This window comes from Ascaphus truei, chromosome 21, assembly GCF_040206685.1.
Source record: "Ascaphus truei isolate aAscTru1 chromosome 21, aAscTru1.hap1, whole genome shotgun sequence".
Taxonomy (NCBI): domain Eukaryota; kingdom Metazoa; phylum Chordata; class Amphibia; order Anura; family Ascaphidae; genus Ascaphus; species Ascaphus truei.
Genome location: NC_134503.1, coordinates 976,355 through 1,001,400, shown reverse-complemented (window position 1 = coordinate 1,001,400; position 25,046 = coordinate 976,355). Strand labels below are relative to the sequence as shown.

At 39.8% G+C, this 25,046-nt stretch overlaps 1 protein-coding gene across 1 annotated transcript in view; it reads left to right on the top strand.

The window, feature by feature from the left end:
• Nucleotides 1-25,046, top strand: part of LOC142471890 (uncharacterized) — a 58,955-nt gene that overhangs the window by 12,556 nt on the left and 21,353 nt on the right. Inside the window, exons 2-8 of the mRNA XM_075578324.1 lie at nt 7,171-7,221; nt 7,680-7,700; nt 8,092-10,628; nt 13,407-13,560; nt 16,071-16,185; nt 16,840-16,987; nt 18,763-18,888. Coding sequence (XP_075434439.1) covers nt 7,176-7,221; nt 7,680-7,700; nt 8,092-10,628; nt 13,407-13,560; nt 16,071-16,185; nt 16,840-16,987; nt 18,763-18,888 — 3,147 coding nt within the window. The 5' untranslated portion in view covers nt 7,171-7,175. The remainder of the gene's footprint in view (nt 1-7,170; nt 7,222-7,679; nt 7,701-8,091; nt 10,629-13,406; nt 13,561-16,070; nt 16,186-16,839; nt 16,988-18,762; nt 18,889-25,046) is intronic.

Here is a 25,046-nt window from a genome sequence, read left to right as displayed (position 1 = left end):
CTCTGCACACATCTCTTACAGGGTTAATGATTTCAAATAAATAAGCCATTTTAAAAGGAATAGAATACGACACATGACAAAATTATAGAATTAGTGTTAGAATATAATCAGTTTTGGGTTTGGCACATAACATAATGGAGAGTTTCTCAGTAATTCATTGTACCCTGCATTCCACCAGACAAACAGACTCCTATATTCATTCTTAGTGCAAGAGTGATCTATTGTTTGATTTCCAAACAAAACACAGGGTAAGTTTCCATTACATCAAGTCCAAATAATGAGAAAATAACTGTGAGAATCTTTATCATGCTTAAGAAAGAGGTCTTGGTCACCCACAAAATATTAATTTATCTCTATTCTAATGCTTACGAAACTCAACTAACACAAAATGCTGCAGTGGTACCAGAGGTGCGATAGTTATGGCGTAGCAATACTGAAAAGTCACAATAGCAGACAAATCAAGATGCTCCCAAAATAATATTAACTCCAATATTTCTAAAACAAAAAAAAACCCATAGATTTTCACAGTGTGTAGCGAGGAGAAGAATAGTATAGCACCAATATTATTTATTTATAAAAAGTTTTACTAGGAAGTATTACATTGAGAGTTACCTCTCGTTTTCACGTATGTCCTGGGCATTGAGTTAAGATGACAAATAATACATGGTTACAAATACATAGTTACATAAGTGAACAGGGTATACATTATATACAAGACATTGCAAGCACAGTTAGGGCTGTTATATAGTGCAGGGCGCGTGCTACGCCGTGCGCGCGCGCAGAATTTTAGTTGGCTGACGTTAGTCAGCCTTTCTATAATGGCGTCGCGCACGGCGCAGAGCCGACAGACAGCGGCGAAGACGGGGAAAATCATCTTTTCGCGCCGCTACCGGCGCTGAATGTATGTATATGTGTGTGTGTATGTATATATATGTGTGTATGTGTGTATGTATTTGTGTCTACACAAATTATGGGAGTATCCCTACAGTCCCACCCCCTCCCAATACTGCCTACAATTTTCAATTTGGCCCAGTGTCTGAAGAGGAGATTATAAGCGCTCCTCAAACTAAAACTAAGCAGCCAATGTGGACCCGACTTACTACAATCTAGGTTCCTACGACTTGGTGCCCCAGCCATTGCCAAACCAATTGCGTCCATAGTCAACTCTATCCTGTCTGCAGGCCATATCCCTAAGACCTGGAAAACTGCCAGAGTTGTCCCAATCTTCAAAAGTGGGGACAAAAACACTGTCTCAAACTACAGGCCAATCTCACTTCTCCCAATTCTATCCAAAGTTATGGAAAAATGTGTCCACTCCCAATTAAGCGATTTCTACACCAAGACAAATTTCCCTAGCCAATTCCAATCTGGGTTTCGTCCCAAACACTCCACCGTAACTACCCTGCTAAAAGTTTGCAATGAAATCCAGTGTGGAATGGAACGGGGACAACTCACTGGTGCAGTATTCTTAGATTTTGCAAAGGCTTTTGACACAGTTGATCATGCTATCCTGCTTAACAAACTCCAGAGCTCTGGAATAGGGAAACATGCTTTAAACTGGTTTCAGTCCTACCTATCAGGAAGATCCCAACATGTGTCCATCTCAGGCTCTAACTCCAACCCCCTGGATATCACCTGTGGTGTCCCGCAAGGCTCTGTTCTGGGGCCCCTACTCTTCTCAGTGTTCATTAATGATCTTCCCACAGCTTGTAAGGAAGCCTCAATACACATGTATGCAGATGACACAATCCTATATGCACACAGCCATAGCCTCTCTGACCTTCAACACATACTTCAGTCTGACTTTTTGAGACTCGAAAACTGGATTTCCCAAAACAAACTGTTTTTAAACACTGACAAGACTGGTATTTGGGACCAAGACTAAATTTGTAAAGCTTCCAGTGACTGAGCTCCTGATTAGAACCAACGCTAACACCACCCTAACACCTGTCACTAGTTTTAAATACCTGGGCTTATGGTTTGACTCCCACTTAACATTCGGGATGCACATTGATACCCTGACAACCAAGACCTATGCCAAACTAGGGGTACTTTACAGGAACAAATCCTCCCTAAGTCTCCTGGTCAGAAAGCGTATCGCACAGCAGATGCTAATGCCAATTATTGACTATGGAGACATAGTATACGGCTCGGATCCTCAAACCCACCTTAGCAAACTTGACACCCTCTACAATTCAATTTGTCGTTTTGTTCTCCAATGCAACTACAACACACATCACTGCGAAATGCTCAAAGAACTAGACTGGTCAACACTAGAGTCTAGGCGCAAAGTTCACCTTTCCTGTCTTGCCTTTAAATTCTTCATGGGCAAGCTACCCAGCTACCTGAACAAGCTCCTCACCCCTACCACTTGCAGCACTTATCACCTGAGATCAGACTCCAAAAGACTATTCATGGTCCCAAGGCTCAACAAAGTATCCGGACGTTCCTCCTTCTTCCGTGCACCCCAAAACTGGAAAAACCTACCAGAGACTCTAACATCCACCACCAGTTTAAGTTCTTTCAAAACTAAGGCTGTCTCACACTTTAATCTGGTCTGTAACTGTTTCATACGCTCATAATATATATTTTCTTTAACTGCACACAATGTCTTGTATATAATGTATACCCTGCTCATTATGTAACTGTATTTGTAACCATGTATTATTTGTTTTACTCTGTGCCCAGGACATACTTGAAAACGAGAGGTAACTCTCAATGTATTACTTCCTGGTAAAATATTTTATAAATAAATAAATAATAAATATTTTATTTTTACCAAAGTTTTTTTTTTTTTTAATAAATAATAAATTACACATACATACACACACATACATACACACATAAGCACACATAAACACACAAACACTGTACCTTCACAGCTCTCACAGTATACATACAAAAAGCATGCGGCACATGCACGCGCGTTCGCATAGGCACGCACGGCCGCAACCTGTATAGAGCGGGCCTTAGAGATAATATATTATAGGCGTATGTAACAGTTACAGACCAGATTAAAATGTGAGACAGCTTTAGTTATGAAAGAACTTAGACTGGTGGCGGCTGTGAGAGTCTCCGGTAGATTGTTCCAGTTTTGGGGTGCACGGTAAGAGAAGGAGGAACGGCCGGATACTTTGCTGAACCTTGGGAACATGAACAGTCTTTTGGAATATGCTGAAGTGGCTGAGTAGGCAGAAATTCCCCAATGACTTAAATGGGCAATTTTGTTTGAAAATGGCCCCATACATAGAAGAAGCCCCTAAGTGGTGCTGGGCACTGGATACCTGTCTAGTTTACATTTTACAGAACTAGACTTCAAATATTACTTTGTTTGTTCTGGAAATGGTTCATCTGTAATTCCCCAGTGTCGCTTCACATGCCCCACGAGCTCTGTGATAGCTGAATATAATATGCTGTGGTTAACCTCGCTTTATGCCACTGTGCCATCTGCCTCTGCACAGGATGCCCGTAACCTGCACAATTCCACTGTAACTGCAAGATGTTCTCACGAAATTGGTCTGATGTTAAATCTCTTTCTCTGTCTCAGTTTTATTTTTAACCAATATGTGAATGTGGGTTCCAAAAATTAAAGCGTTAATAGAGACATTTTAGTTCCTGCACTGCTACATAGGTTGGCATTTTAATTTCAGAAGGCGTATACAACTTGGTTTATTCAGTGGAGAATAATAATTTAGTTGAATGAGATATTTGCAGAATTGTCTTTATTCTACCATTGTGCTATGCTATAGTTCATATGAGAGAATACATTGGGTCCAAATAGTACTATGCAAATATATGCTAATTATTACAAATTGATACACACACCTTATTCATTATTCAATGAAATGACTTGTGTTGTGACATTCCCCATGATCTGGAATGTGTTTTCTCTTTCTACCACCAGACGCATTTTCTTTTCTCCGCGTCCATTTACTGTACATGTGCTAGTGATGTCATCGTGCCCTAGGTCACGTAAACCTGCAGAGAAAAAGGGCAGCAGACAAGTTCATGAAATTAGAACATTGTTTCCTAAGTAAAATCATTTTCTTTGATGATAAATTATACTACATACAAGCTCACATATGTGAAGTGAGTAGTTTGGATTTACTGTAAAATAGTATCAAATAAATTGAAGCTGCTGGTGAAAGTAATTTGAGGCTCAAGTGCATTAGAAATTGCTTGAGGGAGAGGCCCATGGTAAACAGAGACAAGGGGAAGGTAGTGTAATACCACAGGTTACCCAATGACTTAAAATATCTTTACTATTGTACATTACAGATGGTTTAGAATGGGACGTTTGACCTTTAATCCAATGACATATGTTGAAACTTCCAAGTAGAGGAAGGCCCTAAGGCCTACTTCGCGACACGCGTGCGCGTGCACTCGTCACCATCCCCTGGCAGCCAATGGTAGTGTTCATTCTTGAAACTACCATTGGCTGCCAAGCACGGCTTCTACGCTGCTGCAGTCGCGGGAGTCTTTTGAAAGCGTGAGCAAGGGTCATGATTGGGGCACACTATTTAATACTGACTAGTACAAAGTCATGCTATGGTCATGGCTAAAATACGGTAAGTAATGGAGGGTCTGGTTTTAACAAACACCCAGGAGGAAAGAAACATCTGATGTTCTTAGGTTGCCCCAAAAATGTAGCAAAGCAGTGAAAAGGCCAGTAGCATGTTGGGTTGTATAGGAAAGGGTATTATCAGCAGAAAGCATGGAGGCATTTTAATTAGCACTTCTGCTTCTGCATTTATATTGCAGGTCTGATTACTGCAAGTTATTACTCTTGTATTCTTTCTTAGTATTTTGGTTTGACCGCCAAATAATATAAGAAGCAGTATGTATTGTATTCTCACTGATATTTGTTGTGCTTTTTTACAGTTATATCCTACAGCTAGAAATGCCCTTAATTATGAAGCAATTGTGAGAAATGTTAGAGAAGGTTTAACATGGCTGGGTGTTTTCATGTTATTACAGCTACAATTGTTTCTGCTCTGTGTGACTGCATATTGGCTACCAAGGAAGGCAGCGTTGTACCTGCTAACTTAATCATGCAATATTCTTTTTATCATTAATTATTACCAAAAAATACATGTTTTAGCACATGTATTATAGTAATTGTACACTAAGATGTGGGTGTGGTGGAAGTCCATGCAACGTATTGGGTTAGAGAGTGAGAGTTGTAAGCCTCTAATATTCTGCATATTTTGGCTTTAGTCCATGCATGGACGAGCAAGGCGTGCTTTCGCTCTTGCAAAGCGTTCCACGTGAATGATTCTATAATATTGATGATGATGATGATGAATGTAATGTATTCTGAGAGACAGGACCATGTCTGCTTTATTTTAGCTTGTATGGAGCCTCATGCACTAGAATTGATGTATGAATACAAAGATATCTAATTTGTGTCATAAATCCTATAGTATAAAGCTTTATGTAAGTGCAAAGTTATTATGTTAATTATTATTATGTATAATTACAGGATTATGTTGCCGAAGTCCTAAGGCTGTAAAAACTCCCAGAACGCTAGGACTAGGTTATCCAGCTTCAGTGGAGCTCACCCAAAGTCATGCAAAGAGGATGAAAAGAATATCATGTTAGAAAAGAATGAGGTCATTTGCTGTGTTGGAGGACTGAGAGCAGATCACGTGTCCTGGCTGTGTGGGAGCAGGGCTGAGCATTGCCAGGAAGGAAATGTTAGCTGAGCAGCATGAGAGGGTGTACAGAGAAATAACGTTTTAAAAGACCAGGAAGATCTCACTTTCTTGCCGTCACAAAAAAGTCGCTGCTTAAGTCCCAACACTATGAACCTTTTGCCAAGAATGTAAACAGCAAACAAAAACATGTAACTGCTGACTTACAGGGCTCCATAGTAACAATACCACCCCAGAGAGTTTTGAGATCTTCCTACGTCCAAATCGTGCTAGTTTCACACTTCCCGTCTTTACTGTAACATTCAAACTATTGCCTATCATTTCCAGCAGCATCCAGCTCAAAATAAGGTTATCTTGGCAGGTAATGTTTAATCTATCCTTTTAAATACTGTGATTATTTGAGAGTAGAGGGTGATATGCAATCACAGATGGTTGGGAAAAAATGTTTTGACTTTTTGAGAGGGCTAGTTCCTTTGTATAATCCTTTATAGATGAGGGCTGTTTTTTTTAGCTGCCTCATTAAATCCATTAAATCCACTGTTAAATGGCCTGAGATTCTTATAAAGCGACACATACTGTATATTGTGGCAGGCACAATAAAAATGAAGGAATAGAGTTCTGACCATAAGGAATACTGGACAAATAGTTTTATTGTATCTGTTAGAAGCACTGCAGACATTTAAGATTTTTCTCTCATGAATGGAAATAGGTTTTACAAAGATGGATGTTGCATGCATATTTTAGTGTGACTTTATACCTACATTTAGGTTAAGATCTGGCTGGTAACATATTTTAATCAATAAATAAAATGTTTTTAATGTTTATCAATAGGATATTTATATATTTGTCAAATAGTTATCTGATTATTAAAAACATTTTCTTTGAGCAGCGTTTATAAATTTATGTTTTAGTTCAGTGTTTCCCAACTCCAGTCCTCAGGGAACCCCAACAGGTCAGGTCTTAAGGATATCCCTGCTCCAGCACAGGTGGCTCAGTCAAAATGACTGAGTCGCTGATTGAGCCACCTGTGCTGGAGCAGGGATATCCTTAAGACCTGACCTGTTTGGGTTTCCTGGGGACTGGAGTTGGGAAACACTGTTTTAGTTTGTTGAGAAAAAATTGTTGATGTCACCAATACCGAACAAATATGTTTATGCTGTCTGCTTTATCCCTTCCACTGCCTGGGGGATAACGCATTTCAGGAGCGCAAGGTATTTGACTAGATGGTTGTCATGTAGAGATGTGCGAACTGTCCAGGATTTGGTTTGCACATTTGTTTGCAAAATTTGCAGAGCATTCACAATTTTCCACACAAAAAAATGCATTTTGTATTTTGTCATTTTAATTTTTTTTTTTTTTTTTTTAGGAAATAAATAAATAATGGCATTGGTAATTGCGCATCAGCAAACAAAAAAAACTGAACTTTGCAGGTTTTTCATGGATTTTTTTTGTGAATGAAAAGGTCGTATTTTACTATTGTTATGGACCACACTAAATAAATGTAACTATTTTGTAGGACTCATGGAGCAGGAGGCTGCTGATGCCTTTGATGAATCCATTTTAGAAGGTAAATCTCAGCTTCTTATAATTTGATTTGACTAACAGTGCAGTGTCTGATTCACAATCTGCAGTATTAAGCCGCGCCTATAGTGGCGTTGACGCGTGACGTCACCTGTCGCCGCTAGTGAAAGTTGTATTTCGCTTTGTGGCGGTGTTGTGGGCGATCCGGGCATTGATTGGTTCAGGGGCTGTCACATGAGGCAACAGCCTCTGAAAAATCAAATATTCCTGGCTTCCGAAAATCACGTCGCTTTGTCGCCGTCGTGCTTGCTATAAGCGCACGCGTCGGCGGCGACAATGCATTTGTTTTTGGGTGACGTCGCGTCGCCGACACTATAAGCGCAGCCTTAGTCAGAAAGAGTCAGTGTAGGTTTCTTTATTAGTGTGTAGAGTTTACAGAAGAAGCTTTTTGACGTTTACACTTGTGTAGTACACACTCAGAGCTGGGCATGTTTCTTTTTGCAGGCTGTTTCCCTTCAGCACAGAGTGGGTGGAAGTGGCTGTGGCAAAGTATCTAACATGAGGGGGCTTCACGTTAATCCCGTTACTTGTATTCTTGCCATTTGATGAAGAGCCTCATGGGAACATTGCTTTGCCAAGATCATGACACTGTCACTTCAGCTTGAACAGCTTTTTCTGTATTCCTCTTCTCTCTGTTCCTATGGCAATGTGCTACTAACCTGGCAAGGGACTTCTAGTAACTTCATACTTATCTACTTATATATGTAACTGTCGCTGCACAGGTTACCATAGTTATAAATCACACATGGCTTATCTTTTTTACATCCTTCAAATGATAACATCATAATTATTTTAAGTACAATTTTCAGCTATCTTTAACACAGCTTCACCATGATCCATTTTGTTTTTATTTCAGATAACCTTCAGGTACTACATCCAGAAGCTGTAGGTACGTCAGAGGACTTATGTTCTGTTCCTGAGAGGCTTCCATTCGATATTTTAAATAGGTGTTACAGTTCTCACCATGTTGAAATTATGGACCAGGCCACAGCGTGTGACTATTTAAAAATGGAAGAAAACCTGAAATCAGAAGATCTCATTAATAACAACAAAAGAGCATTTGAACAGGAATGTTTAACAAACCAAACACATGTTGTAACTTTAGAAGATGCCTCTGTAATTGAAATCCAGCAATCAATAGCAGACAATCTGGAGGATTCAACTAAATGTTCATATAAAAATAAAGAGCATCCTGATAAACAACCCCATAGACTGGAACTGAGAAGAGTTTTACCAAACCATAGCATCAACAAGAAAACTGATATTGCAGCTAATAATGAAAGGGAAAGATTGGAACATGAACAAAGCCACAGAGCTTTAAGCAAGGAAATAAAGACACTGGGCCCAGAACTACAAGGCCTTTTTGAAATGGATTTATTAAAGGTACAACAAAATCCAGAGGATCAGGAAGAAACAAATAGACTGGAGTCTAGGTTGGATCAAAGCCAAAAAGAAAATCAATTGCTTGAAGTAGATGATGAATTTAATGATAAAGCTATGTCTGCCTCACAGAAATCTGCGGAAATCAGGTTTAAAGCAGCCGTTGCAGACAGTTATATTAAATTTGATACATCCACACATAAAAATTCGGATAGTAATTTGACACTATCCACTGAAGCACAAGGGCAGGATCTCAGAGTGGCGTTAAAAGCACAAGACTTGTTGGAAGATCTATGCAATCACTTTAATTCTATAGACTGTGAAGCAACACCTTACATCTCAAAGGTGAAGCAAAATATGGAAGGATCTAATTTGTATATGCAAGGTACACACAGCGACTTAAAGTCTGACACCCGTTTTGTACCAGGATGTGAGACAGAGGACAAGGCAAATGAACAAATGAAAGAACATAGCATGGAGTACCTTGATTTATTGGTGAACAATACCCCTTGTCAAAGTGAACAAACAATTAATACCGTCCCACTGGACTTGCAAACGGAATACTCAGAGATGAGTTTGCAAAATGATCAGGTTGTAGGTAGGTGTGAGAAAGAAAGAGAGAGCGAACAGCATCAGCCACTAGGTGACTTTACTGGAAAGTCAGTGTCAGCTGATGATAGCATTGAACTAATGCAAGAGGAAATAGACATTGTGGAGGAGGAAAATAATACTGAAAAGGAAGAAAGCCGGGAAGGAGAAAACATCGATGGATTTCTGCATTATCATAGTTCACAAGACAGACTTGATTCAAGAGAAAAAAGGCATCAATATGTTTCAGATAGACTGGATCCAGACGTTTTGCACCTGCTTGAAATGCACCTGCGTAAACAGCAACTTGTAGACATTAAGGAGGAAAGAGAAGAGGAATTGTTAGATCTGCATGTCAATGAAGAAAAGTTACGTACTGAATGTTTTAAGAGTTTTAGGAATATGCCTCCAGTGTTAGATATGGTGTTGGAAGAGCCGGAGTTGGAACACACCGGAGAGGTTTTAGAAGAATTTTACAAAGATAGTAACACACCTTCAGAAATAGATTCAGATGATAGCGATAATATCTGTGCAATGGAAAGGAATTTATTTGAGTCTCTGGAACATGATTTAATGAGTAAAACTGGCACGATGGATAAACATGAAATTGCCACAATCTTTAAAAAAAGAAGCCCTGATGTTTTGTTGAAAGGACACAATGATAAGAAAGTAAAAGAAGAGAAAAGGCATCACAACGCACTGAAAAATACTCATAAAAATGGCATTCAAACTAAAGAAAAAGAAACACAAATGCCACAAGTGAGAGATTCAATAGATCTTCAAATGAAACAAGCAACTTACTTGGATGATAGAGGCCTTGTGTCTGATATTGTTACAGAGTGTATACAAGAACAACATGGTGATAATGTGGAGTTACAAACAAAGGAAGACATTCCTAATGCTTTAAACAAATCTGAGGAACCACAGACTCCCCCTGTTAATTATACAACAGAAAGTGCTGATGAAAAAAAATGCTTCTCAGTGGAGTTAACTGGAAAAAACATAACAGAATCAGTTAGCATGGGGGCACCCGACCACTGTTGCCAGCCTTTAAGTAACACCAGGGTAGACCTAAGTCCATGTGTACTTCAGATAAGAGACCTTCATGTTCCGCATAACAGAAGTGAAGTCTCACGTACTATGGATATTGGTTTTACGCCACATGCAGAGGAGACCAAAAAGAATGAATGTTCTTCAGTTGCTCAAATTGTGTTGTGCCAACATGATGTCTCTGCACCTCTTTTCTTGGAAACTGATAGGACAGGATCTCCTTGGGTCCAAGGGAGTAAACTGTCTTATGAAAACTGTCCTAGTGAAGCTGGCGATTTAATTTCTGAAAGTCCCACAGCAGAGGGATCCGGTGGTGTAGATGAAGCTCTGAGAACTGAGACGACCACCTTAACAGATCCCCACATATTTATAAAGGTTAGACTATATACTGACCATATTATTATAGCAGTGGCATTCTTACTATAGGTACCCTTAGACACCTCTGATAAACCTTTAATTTCATGTATTTGCATTCCAATTGTTATATTCTTACGGTTAACATAGAAGAAAGGATACAGTGACATGCCAAAAATTGATTTAACATTTTTTTCTCTCCAAAGTATGGGTCACAACACACAATCTCTAACAATAACAGAGTTCAGAGTGTGTGTTACTGTATTTAATTGGCAGAGCGAATACGGGATCCTATTAATGGAAGTCAACCTAGGATAGGAGAGCTTAGCTCTTAGCCAAAATAACTCCTTTACTACAGTTACAGACAAATAGTATTTCCAAATGAAAAGCTATACTATGTATATAATAGACTTGAACATATCACTACAAAACAAATAACATTAACAATTATAATCTTCCATTTTATACTTCCTACTAAAACCATCTCCATATTTCTTTCTTTTAATGGGTGAGAATGGGGTACAGAACTCAGCTGCTGGATGAAGGAGGTTCCAGGCTGAAAACTGGTAGTTACATGACCCTAGGATATAAATGTCTTAACACTGGTTTACAACGATGCATATCTGTCAAGTATGATGTCATCATATTCCACCACTTGTATCCATGCAACATGATCTAAACAAGTGTGAGTGCATAATTAAATTGCCAAGACAACTATGACCAAAATTGGGTAAATATAATAGAGATGAATATAATACTTACAATAGTCACTTAGTGAAGAAAGTTTGAAGATTAAGTGAGCTATTAACGTAACAATCTGAAAATGGGCTGTAACAAGATAGTCCTTGTGCATCCATCGTAATGTGCTCAACATGTGGTGAGTGACTTGTCATCCTTTGGCTTATTTTAATAATCATGGGCAAATTTGAAGGGAGCCCTTTAGAAAGGTGATATAGCACTGACCACATCTTAAAAGAACGTGTCGTGATACTTTTTTAGTGGTGTTATATAGGGCTTGTGCCTTTGAAATTTAACAATGTCAAAATTGTGAAACCTTGAGAGGAAAAGCCATGCTGGAATTCATCTGCAATTTTCTCTACTTTATCGTTGATTGACGTTCACAATGTTCAGCGCTCCTCGTGATAGGGAAAGATGTGAGAAAGAAAAAGGGGAATATAGTGAAGTACGTCACAACATTGAACATACAACAAGAGGGTGGTAAGATATGCCGTCACGTTCAAGTGCCTACACCAGGCACGTAATGGTATCTTGTGATGCAATCTCCTGGTGTAATTTACCCTCCGTGTAGAAATGAAGACTTCTCAACAGGGATAATTATAAAAGCTCCTGCTTTATAAAAGGTAGGTTTTACACATAACAGTATAAAAGCACGGTAAGGATAGACCAGTTCGTAAGTGTAGCTCCGGTTTCTGTGACTCCATGCTGATCCAGTCGGCGTCTTACGTCACTTCCGGGTTTGGTGCGGCACTGTAACTGGTCCTCCCGGTAACCCTACGCGTTTCGAAGGTGATTCTTCTTCGTCAGGGGTAAGTCCTGACACCTTACACCAGGAGATTGCATCAAAAGATACCATTACGTGCCTGGTTTAGGCACTTGAACGTGAGTGCATATCTTACCACCCTCTTGTTGTATGTTCAATGTTGTGACGTACTTCACTATATTCCCCTTTTTCTTTCTCACATCTTTCCCTATCACGAAGAGCGCTGAACATTGTGAACGTAATTGCTGTTATTGGAATTTGGAATAATTCGACTGTTCAAGCTGCACCGCACCAAATCATCTCAAAAGTTTGGACTTTATTTATATTGTTAGAGCGCTTCCTATTTTGTTATTTATCGTTGATTGACATACAAAACCGTCTCTGCGGGGAGAGTTTTCCTGGTTATTGGTTAAAGAGCATCAGGGACTTTTATTGCAGAAAGTAAACATTACAGACATAACTAACCAACGAGATGCATTTTCAACGTGCAATTCTCAGTGTTAATATATTTAGGTACCCATGTATTTATGCTCAACGTTAGCCCCATGAGCACCAGCTTGCAGTTGAGGAGGGTCAATAAGAGGAGTTACATGATGGACGTTTAACAATCTTTATCCTCTTTAGGTTATTTATTTCTCTGTTTTGTGTAACTAAAACTCCACAGAAGCTGAATTGATGTAAATCTCAATGAATTAATCTACAGCAAGTCACCGCTTTTCGGCGATCCGCTGATACGGCGGCACCGAGAAGGGGGACGCCATGTCTGCGCATGCGCAGACCGGCGAAGTCAGAGGTCGCGCATGCGCAGAACGGGCTGTTGCTGCCGACACGCATGCGCAGATCGTAGGTTGCGCAAGCCGAACGGAGGTCGCGCATGCGCAGAAGGGGGAAATTGCCAGTTTGAGCATGCGCACAGCTGAAAATCACCGGTTCCGCTTTCCGCCGATTTTCACTATACGGCGGGCCCTTAGAACGGAACCCGCCGTATGCCCGGGGCCCTCCTGTACTTCAAATGGAAGAAGCTTTATGAACAAACTTCTAACACCAACCAGAAGCAAAACAGTTGTAGTGCTTCAAGTACGCAAACCTGTCTCTGTTTTGATACATAAACCCATATGTTGTATACAGAAATAAGACAGATAGATGCTAATAATAAATTACTCATTTTATATCAATGTTCCAGACCCCAACACAGCTTTTGTCATTGGTTCTCCGTAAGCACTATTATTTGGCTGCTATAAACAAAAACTAGAACTAAGCTAGAGAACAGAAATATTTTTTTTCTCTTTTTCCCCAAGGTGAAAAAAAAAAAATCAGAAAAAATCAACTTATCTGGCCAGTTATTACCTCCGCCTGACGAACTGAAGACACTACGTATCAATCTGGAGGGGAAGATATTAACAGTTCTGGAAAAGGCGAATGCTGCCGACAGCCGATCCTCACGTTTGCAAGGTGAGGTGATGAGACGTCTCAAATGTGTCTCAGTAACAACCCACCGTGGAGCTGGTGGGGCTAGCAACTGCTTACCTGAGGGGATCAGACGTAACGTTGTGGCAGGGATTTCAATGATCATTGATGAATATAAAGGAAGTTCTTATAACATTCCCATCGGTGACCATATTTAACTCCTTCATCGCCACTGTTTCGGGCTCAGTGTAAGACTTACCTCTTCCTGCTGGCTATCCCTGTCTAACAAAACAATTGTATATAATTTATCATTTGAATTTGTTTAACTGCAAAGTATTGCGATGCCCCGTTAAGTGGAGGCACGTTTTTACTTAAAAGAATAAATGATGATGCATTGTGTTGCATATTATATATATTATTTTGCACCAATATATATACAAAAGCATAATGCTGGTGGATTTTGACATGACATACTTGATCGGAATGAAAAGGGGATAAAATCAATATTTGACTTAGTAAATGACCTTGTGTAAGTGCGATGTGGTCATGCAGGTAGGATTAAAGTATGTGTCTTCCATCATTGAGATGGCATTAGAAAGACACCAGAAATGTACTGTATTTCCATGGCTCATCTCTCAGATGGTTTGTTAGAACTCCGTGTTCCTGGGAATTTTATTGACTTGGCTAATGTGAAACATCATTAATGAAGCATGATGTAAAAATGTGCATTTTGTGTTGCTTCATTTGCTATATCCTGAGGAATACGTCTCTGGTAGGGGCTGTCATTTGCAATGTGTTGCAGAAGAATTAGAACATTTAGGTGGGACTTGGGTTTTAAAACCCATTCGGGTCTACACGTTGCAAACCAAATTTTTGTCATAACATTGACGTACGGAAATAACAATTTGTATTGCACTTGTGTGCGCCTAAGTACTATCCTTTTTTCCCCAATGTGCGCCTTAAACATAAAAAAAAAATGTTTTTAGTCAAGTATATTGACACACACACAAATGTAAATGTTTTGTACTAAAAAAGTTGGACCTGGGGTAATTCCTAATAAGTTTGTTTATAATGTTAGCGCTGAGATAACAAAAGAGAGCGGAAAATAGCGTTAAGTTCAGCCCTAGAGGGACCCCCAGCAGTTCCAAGCCTATAACAAAATGGAGGTTAGTTAGCGTGATTTGCTCCTTTAAGTTGCTTTGCATCAACCAAAAATCTATTTGATCATGAAGAGATGTTTCATTTCATAGGTTAACAAAATGTATTATCTTCGCAGTATAGCTATTATAAATAATATTACACTCCAAATGTATATTTACTAAAATACACATCATTCTGTTTTAATGTGTATTGTATCTATCAGTTATTCAATATGATGCTCAACCAATGAAATATATGTCACATGTATGAACTCACATAACAACTTCCATACATACCACACGCAGTACAGGCATACCCCGCAATAACGTACGCAATGGGACCGGAGCATGTATGTAAAGCGAAAATGTACTTAAAGTGAAGCACTACCTTTTATCCACTTATCGATGCATGTACTGTACTGCAATCATCATATACGTGCATAACTGCTGTAAATAACGCATGTATAACAGGCTCTATAGTCTCCCCGCTTGCGCACAGCTTCGGTACAGGTAGGGCGCCGGTATTGCTGTTCAGGACGTGCTGACAGGCGCATGCGTGAGCTGCCGTTTGCCTATTGAGCGAGATGTACTTACTCGCGAGTGTACTTAAAGTGTGTGTCCTTAAACCGGGGTATGGCTGTATATGAAGGTTAGCGCTAAAATCTTGACCCACAAACATTTTTCAAATATGATCTTAGTACATAGACTTAGATGTTTTGCAATCCTCCAACAATGAAGAGATTAAAATGAATGTATTGTCCAAACACTCTCTACTGAAAGCTTTGGTTATAGCAAGTATATGAGATAAGAAGTTACAAATAAAAAAGCAAAGAATAATTTCCCCTGAAATAGGTCCAATTTAATCCCACATTTTGGCTGTATTTGAGGAATGCTAGAATAACTGCTGAAGCCCTTAGTCAGACCTAGTACTATAAACACATACAGACTCAGCCTCCCCTCCTGTGAGGTTCAGGCAGCCTTTGAACACGCTTCCTTATGAGGAGAAGAATTCCTTTACCATGCCATACTCAGAGTAAACCTTTGCTAACTTGACAGCGATCCCTATGCTGGATGGCCCAGTAAGGATTGAGGATCCGGGCTGCTGTAATTTTTTTTAAATCACCTCGTATCTGCTACCTCTCCCTCTTCCCAATCTTTCTAATTTACTGTGATGTACACATATATTAGGAGCCACTACATGACCTTTTGTGAATGACTTAAAAAGCTTTTGGTCCTTTGATATTAGCTTGGTACCTCTGCATGTAACACTGTCTATGGAAAGCCTAAGGGCTGTCACTACTGTTTTTCTTTCTGTCTGTCACTGCTTGTCAAATATAATTTATTACTCTCACAGCCTTCTCGTGGTTATTTTACCTTTGCTGCCTTTTACATGTTGCCTCTGCTCTGCCCCTGCAGCCGAAGCTGAGCTCTTATGGAAGTTGAGCAAAGAGCTAAAGAACGAATGCAAATCTCTCTCCAAGGAGGCAGCTCAACTGTTGATGTTATTCAGGCAGCAGGGAGTGGTGCACAGGTATAAAGAATGACCAGTACCCCTATGTCTTATTCTGCAGCATATGTCAGATTAAATAATCATAGAATCTAACGCCCTGAAGCACATAACTAGGATCCAGTAAGACCCATATAGTGTCTCTATTTTGCTTTTACCTCTTCTCTGCCAATGGTGCCAGCAAAGAATTGCTCAATAATGAAATTAATCGGGGTAATGCCTTAGACCCTATTTGCATACCATGCAACCACTACCCAATTATTTGTGATATAGTGCTGCTAATGTAAACAATATTGTGCATGGAGTACCAGTGAGAACTGTGCGTTAACCTAGAGGGGACACCTTCATCTGCTCTATGGGGGGACTAAGTGTGTCTCTCACTTTATTTGTTCCCTTCCGTGTGCTATTGGGAGCATGGAAGCCTCATGTTCAGAAGCCATCTGAAGAAAGGCCTTACAACTACGTCCGGGTGGAAATACTAGTTATGACAGAAAGAGTGGCATGTCTTTAAAATGGGGGGGGGAATGTCTTTAAAATGGGGGGGAAACCCACTTATAATTTTACTATTTATCTATAATCTATTTTCATGCTGTGCCAATACGAGTTATCACATACTGAAAGGAGTCTCTCTCTTGTACATGGAACTTACTACCCAATCCCCTTCCCTCTTCTTTACAGACCCCAGTTGGGACAAGGTGCGCTCAAAGAGACAAGAGGGGGAGAGGAACCCCTGGGTACAAGTGACACTAAACAGTTAAAAGAAGCAGCACTGAGCTCCACCAATAACACTAATAAAAACGGAGCTACGCCTGATATGAAAATAAAGGTATTGTGGTCAGGATTTTGTTGTTAGAAAGAGAGTGAATTATTTTGCCTTTAACTCTCCCATGATTCTTAGGCTGGGGCCATGGTGCCTTCGCCCGCGCGGAGGCTGTGAAGTGGGTGCTTTCCCTGGCCATGGTAAACGGGCCGTGGGGGGCGTGCCTAGGGGCGTCATGGAGCTGGTTCGCCCTCATTGGGCGAACCGCTCACGTGACCGGCCTGTCGCGCCAAAAAATCAGTTTCAACTGATTTCTTGCACGCCGGCTGCCGCATGGACGCGATCACTGCCTTAAGGCAGTCTGATCGCTCAGCGTGCGTACGCCTCCGCGCTGTCTGCGGCACCATAGCCCCAGCCGTAGAATATATATTGCAAACATGTGCAGGCATAGGCGTTTGTACAAAACAAACTTTTATTAACACCATGCAGAGTATCAATCATTTTGTATTGTGCTTTAAATTTGAGAAACATTTTTGTGTGAAGGTTTCTTCAGTAGATGCAATTATCAGGAGTTCTGATCTGGTATAAAAAGTGCAAAACAATGACGGCAAAGACACATTAAATCTGAACCTTGCTGTTATTACATAGATATTCCACACAATCCATGTATGTATGATCAATGCAACGTGCATTTCTACATTAGCATTAGGAGATAAATATTCTGAGTGGCGTTCTTAGCCTTTACATTGCTAATGGACATGCAACACATTGCTTTGCTCGACCCGCTGGCAGTGAAGAGGTTACTGTGGTTTAGAAGCTGAGCTCCTAAGGCTTGGATCTTGATACAAAGAACTCTATAGGAACATGTAGGATCACAAGCAGACATGTTCATATCGGTAAGGAATACAACCTGATCTGATGCAGCCATGAAGATGCCTCATTTTGGGCTTTAGGACTGCTTTTTATAAAGTGAAATATCATATTCCATTTATATGGAAGCCAAGGCATTTCAGTGAAATAGCAACAATCAGTTAACCCTTTTGCTGCCAGAAGGGAATGCAACGCACTGCAGAGAGACATCGATTTCTCCATGTAACAAGCATTAGTTCCATTACGAACAATGAGGTCTATGTATAATCCACTAAATATTAGCACAAAGAGCTTATTTATTTTGCTGCAAATTGCCCTGCAATGTACCTGGATCAGACAGTGTCTGTATTTTTTGTATGTCTGTGAGGTTATTCGGGACTTGTGGCGCGCGTGGGGGTAGATTAAGGTGGAGTTACATTTGCATGTTGGCGCAGGTATGGAAATTGGATGTATGAGAAAATGTGCTCCTTGCATTACTTTTGGTGAAGGTTTTCTGCGTTGTTTCCCTCCGCCACCATTAAGGTGGCAAATTGTTTCTCACACAATACAAGTGCAGCAATCTGTATCAATGTGACGTTTATTTCATTGTATTGTCATTTGTAATATGTTTCTTTAAAGGCCAAATGCCCCAAATTCTACAACAGTATAAATACTCTTCATACAGTAAATATGGCGTGAATCACACAAAATGCTAATTTTTTAGACTTAAATGCTTCAGCGCAGTCCCACTTCTTCATACATAGCCCACAATGTAATAAATATCAGTTTATCTACAATCAGCCGCCTTACTGCGCAATGCGTTGCTCGCACCTCCGTTGGTGGAAAGATTAAGTGACTGTATGTTTGGAAGCATATAAATGTATCTTCAATATGATAAATAAAATGTGTTATATCATCTGGATATGCAGTTAGCCCCCATGTACCATGTTATGCTCAGTTCTCACCCCTATTTTCTGGGCCCTCATGCACAGGGAGAAGACCATCTCCGATTTTTGAGCAGAAGGTACAACTTCCTGCAGCAGGAAGCACCTGACTTAGTGGGGGGGCTGAATTCTCTGCAACATGACCTGAGAAACTTCCCTCAGCTACACAGCAAGGTAAGAGCATTCCCAGTGCAGGAATTACTGCATGTATTGGGCTCAGCAATTTAGCTCAGCTCAAAACAAAACATTGTTTATAGCAGAATAGCTTGTTTCAAGTTCCTTTTAGAAAATGATGGAGCAGTGATTCCCAACTCGGGGTTCGCCCCCCCAAAAATTATATCTCTGACAATATAGTGGGTTCCTGAGCCCGTGTGGGGACTGCGCCCTTAGTAAGGCCCCACACTGCACCTCAGCGTGGGGGGTATAGCTGTCAATTACAACAGGAGCTTCCAAAGTCGCTCCCCATAATGCTTTGCATCTACAGCTGCATGGCATTGTGGGGAAGACTTTGGAAGTTCCCATAGTGAGTGACAGCTATACCCCCCATACTGCATGCACAGTTTGGGCCTTATTAAGCATGTTCCCTCCACGATCTCAGGACACTATGCTGCCTGGGATCAGTCACACAGGTTTGTTAGCAATAGTCTTGAGAGTGGAAATAATATTTATTAATTAAGGGCTCGTGGAACAAATATTTTGTAGCAGATGAGGACAGTTTAAAAAAAAAAAAGTCTGTGATCCACTGTGATAGAAGAGACCTGTCCCAACTCTTGTAGACGTATATATATTTCTATTGTAATAGTGCTGTATACTTTATTGTTGTTGTACTTTAAATTCCCATTGCCTAAACTGCTGAATATGTAAGGTTTTTGTTTATAAAGAAATGATAAAAAATAAATAATTAGAGATGTGCTATCTTTTTGCCAAATTTGTTAACATCGCAACATTTGCTGTTTTTCAAACTTAGAAAAATGTAACGTTAAAAAAAGTTTGCGAGCATTTTGCCAAGTAAATATGTCCACAGCCCATGTGGCCTAGACTAGAGCACTGGATATATACATATTTATAGTATGGAAATGTATGTATGTTACTAATTTCGTATGCACAGCACCCCACCCAAAATGAGTTCCTGCACTCCTGCCACAGCCTGCAATATAGTTATAGCTGGACACATAGGGGAGAGGATATGAGGAGAAATAGAGAGTACATTCTTCTCTGGGGAAATTCAACAATTTCATTGGAAAAGATCCAGCAGCGAGCGTCGTTGCAAACATGTTCTAACATTTATTGCTACCACAAAAAGACAGAGAGGCAGATGTATCAACGTAAAGAAAATGCACCGAGAAGTCTTTACACATTGCTTCATTTTCTGCTTACGTTTCAGTAACTGTATGAGAGTGTTTCTTACAACTGAGACAAACTGTTCGCCAGAAAACTTTACGTCACAAGATAAAAAAGTGACGCTGAGTTTGCTTCATCTCATAATCTGTCATGTAACCCCTCCCTAACTCCTCCTATTGTGACTCCCCAAATCGTAAGGTGATGCAAACAGCACAAAACGTGGAGCAAAGACTTTGATACATTGGCGCAAATAGAAGCAAGATGAAAATAACACAATTTGCCATCAATGTTGCTCCAAATTTACCTTGATAACGTCACCCCCAGGATGTCTAATTAGCAGAGATGTTCCGTTATGTCTCACTCAAAAGCTAAAAAAGTTTGAAAATGTTAACTAGAACTTTTTAGCCAAAAAGGTGAATAAAATTGACAAAGTACAAATTGACTTATACCTCTCAAAACGCTCATCTTTGCAACCCGTGGAGAGATACCTGTGAGCACACATGAGATAACAGGAAAATAGATTTATCTGCATATTTAAATTAGTCTATTTGCATATTCAAAAAGCTTATTTCCCAGGTATTTCGGGTGTGTTCACAGGTATCTCTCCGTATGTTGTAACAAGTGTTTTGGCAGATACATAAATCAATGGAAACCCTACTAAATTGGACTCTTCCCTCCAGGTCTGTGCCTCTGTAAAATATTGACATGGTTAAAATAATTTGGATAAAAGTTCACACATCTGTAATAATGAGTTATGTACTCACACAAAAGCAGGCCCGTTCAAGCAATCCTGAATCAATTAAAACCTGTTATAAATGATTTATCTTTAATGTAAAGCAAATTACGATATTTTGTAATGTAAATAGAATTTAAACAGAACCCCTGATAGAGTTAATGCTTCCTGTGGATTGAGGCTCATCTGTGTTGCATGCAATGTGATTGGCTTGCAGATGAACATCCCCATAATCCCTCTCCCCACCCCTGTTTTCCCTTCCCTCTTCTCCCTGTGCAGACAGGTTTTAGGCATTTTTGCAAAGTAACATCACTGTGCAGATCTGCTGTGCACGTTGGAGAGAAGCCAAATGTTTTAATATAGATCCTGTCATCATAACGAAGAAAAAATGCTCCCTCTCGTCTCCTAGTCAATATAAGGACAAAACAGTCCCAGAGTATAAATCCCCACTCTCCAGGAGGATGCAGCAGATAGCACCAAAAATGTTTACCTCAGTAATGCTTCAGTGCTTGGGTCCATGAATACTGGAGGAGATTCTAAAACTCATCAGGGTGTGCGTGCACATCAGGTGTAGGGTTAGCAGTGGCAAGGAAGGGCTTAAATGAACAGTACTACGTAACTACAAACTTTAATCAATATGCAAGGGTAACCCCCTCCCCCCCAAAAAAAGTTTGGCGGTTTCACTGAGAGGATTGCGCTGTGGCACACCTTAGCTCACATTCATGTGAATGGGAGTAAAAGCTTAGCACCTTTTTGTAGATTGGGCCCTTGAAGTTGAAAGTTGCAGAGAGTCATATGAAAATGGAGGGCACACGCCCTTCATTTGAGATGATCCAGTTTTCTTTGATCAGCGCCAGACTTAAGTGACTTTTATCTCCCTGTACTGTCAGCACAATTATAACAATATATTGTAGGGGAATCTTTTTGCCTTTCTTCTTTTGCTGTGATCACTGCTGCATTTACTAGAGGTACTATAAAGCAATAAAGTATTGTAATTAAAAGCACTCACTTCATGTGCAAATTCTGCCTCAAAAGCTGGCTTCTCACTACAAATATGACCACTAAGCTTGCTGCAGTGTTTCCTAGGTTTCTGCAACCCCAGTGAGTATAGCTTGAATGCACCTTTCCATCCCAATTGAATGATTTTTTTTTAGCTCTGCTAATAAGAAGCAGTGCAGTGTGTTTGCACAGCTCTCGTGGGTATTATTTTGCTGCCAAGGAAATAACTTTGCCTTGGCACCAGCACCTATACCTACTTCTTGTGGCAACCCCATGGTAGGTTTAATATAAACCTCTACAAACAAAATACCACTGTTTACTATTTTATCCACTTGCTCTCCTGCCACGTGTAGGAGCTACATGTAGGCGTGGCACAGCGCTGAAAGCTTCACTCACACCGTGTCCATGATTTATCTCCTTACCAGGCATTATTAGTACGCTTTTCTGGGTTGGGGGCATCTTGCGCCTGTATTACTCTGCAGTGTGCAACTAGGAGTTCCACAGTATCACAAGAGAAGAATATAGTGTTACTATATTCACTTTGACATTGCCTTAGAAAACATATTACAATTATTTAAAAAAAAAATTAAATATTGCTTGAATGTTTAAATAAACATTTCTCGAGGTTTGCAACGTTACATGTACAATGATTTTGTAGCACATGGAGAAGGCCCCTATCTGGATTTAATTGTTATGTTTATTCTTGTCTTATCAAACCAATGCATTGCTGTCTCTGTGAATGAAGAGGTTAACAATGTGCATCATGTATTATTATTTCTATTTTCATTATTGACATGATGACTTTGTCCTAAGCCCTTACAAGCAGCGGGCGTGGAGACCTGGCAGGGCTTAGTACCCAGCCCTCACTTCCTGCCTTCTCCCGTCCTTTATGTCCTTACATGGTTAGTGGAATGCGGTATGTCAGGGGAGGGAGAGGCAGAACCCGTTCCCAGTGCTCCCTGCTACACACATTCTGCCTGGGAAAACCAACCGGGACAAAGAGGCTCCCAGATACCTTTATTATTTAAGGATGACAACGACCTTAGGAAAATCGAACACCTTTTGCATTGTGTCACAGTATTTTTATTGAGAGATTTTGTGACTTGATATGGGAGAGTGTAAGCCTACTGTAAAAGAAAAGACCTCTCTATATTTATTTTGAAACAGATGAATGCTCTTAATGTCATAAAATGTAGTGGTGCTGTGCACTATTTGTATTTGCTTAGTTTGTGATTACATTGCTTAATTATAAAATTACATTACAGTGGGCCCACCTCTTTAAATGACTTCCAAACTCTATGGATATATGGAGCAGGCGTGCCTTCCTCAAACTCATGATAGCTGCACTTATGGTTTGTAAGCAAGTTCAGATCAAGCCAAAGCACAGTGTACTTTGCAGTAATGAGGAGCCTGAGACGCCTCCCACTTAAACAAACATATTTTAAGCTCTTATTTCAATAATCTCTGTATAAACAAAATACAAAAAAAATAGCATCAACTTTTGAACTTGCTAGGTTTGTTTCTTTGTGGTTAGATTTTAGAATAGCTAACTATTTGATGCAATAGGATTCGGTACAGACTTGGTATGTATTATTCAGAGATGATTTATGAATGCCTGAATGAATCCAGCATGTTATGTGCCTAAACTGATATTTCCTCTGTCATGTTGTGATAAGATCACTTTCTCTTTGCATTTTTGTATTGTAATACTTTACAACAGTGATAGGTTTAGCAACTGTCTCAAACTTAGCATAATTTGTGGAGGCTGCACAATGTCTCTAATTTAGACACATCTTGCACTTCCTTTCTATTTACTGAATTTAATAATGAGATGATGTACATGGGAGATATACATGCCAGAAAAGGGTAAGCGGGTCACCTAGTGACCTCTCCATAAAAAGGTTAGGCTACAGGAAACACACGTTTACGTAACCACCTTTCCCCATCCCAACAAGTTGCTCGTTGTATGTATGTATGAATGTCTTTATTTATATAGCGTCATTAATGTACATAGCGCTTCACAGCAGTACTACACGTGACAATCGTATAAATAACAAATAATATAAATAACACATAAAGGGGAGAAGCGTTTCAGACATAAAAGTAACATTTAGGAAAAGGAGTCCCTGCTCCAAAGAGCTTACAATCTAATTTGTTGGTAGAAAGAACGTACAGAGACAGTAGGAGGGCGTTCTGGTAAGTGTGTCTGCAGGGGGCCAAGGTTTATGTATGAGGTGTTAATTATCAGCCATGGAATTACTCATATGCTTCCTTAAGCAGGTGTGTTTTGAGGTGGGTCTTAAATGTGGATAGAGACGGTGCTAGTCGGATATTGAGGAGAAGGGCATTCCAGTGGTGTGAGGCAGTTAGTGAGCAGGGCTTTAGATACAAAAGGGGTAGAGTGAAGACATCCTTGAGCAGAACGCAAGAGTCGGGATGACATCATTAATAATGCTATGTGCCCCTACTTCACGTGAGTAAAACAGTGACAGTTATTGGCTAATAGGGCTGTTAAAAAAGTGAATTGATAGAGGATAGAACGCCAAACCAGTTATTCTTACACTAGTTATTTTTTATATACTCTGGTATAACACTGTCTGGCAGTGCAGATTAAGAGAACAAATTGTACAAAGTTACTTAGGAAAATCCTTGAAGATTAAAAACATTTCATTATCATATGTCCACCGCCATATTACTGGAACAGACTGACGACAGTCCTCATGTGAATGCCGGGAATTACAATTGTAAAACATCACCTATTCCTTTGATTTTCAAAAATTGAGTCACACTGTATGTACATTGTAACTCTGTGTCTGCTACTCTTACTTACAATGTTGAGCAATGATAATTCGTTTTTTGTCATCTTGTGTTGGGTTACAAGAAAGTCACAGCTCCAGCAATATTGTATAATATAATGATTTGATTTTATTGTTTGAAGATGCAACTTTGGTCGTAATATAACCATAAAGAGTACACTTCTAAGCATAAATGTTATGCATACATCTTTCTGTGTTGATGATAAGCAGAAGAGCACATTTAAAAACGTTGGTAAAAGTAGTAACCGTGTGTGGAGAGATGTCAGACTGTGTGAGGTGCAATGTTCTCAGGCGGTTTTCTTAGCATGGTTTAGTCAGTCTGGCATATAAGATTAGAAAATGAGCAGTATTTTCTCCATCCCAAAGAAACAACTACATTAGATGCATATAGATGCAAACAGCCTCATTTGTCAGTTCAGTAAGTTCAGCATAGAGGAGTTTGC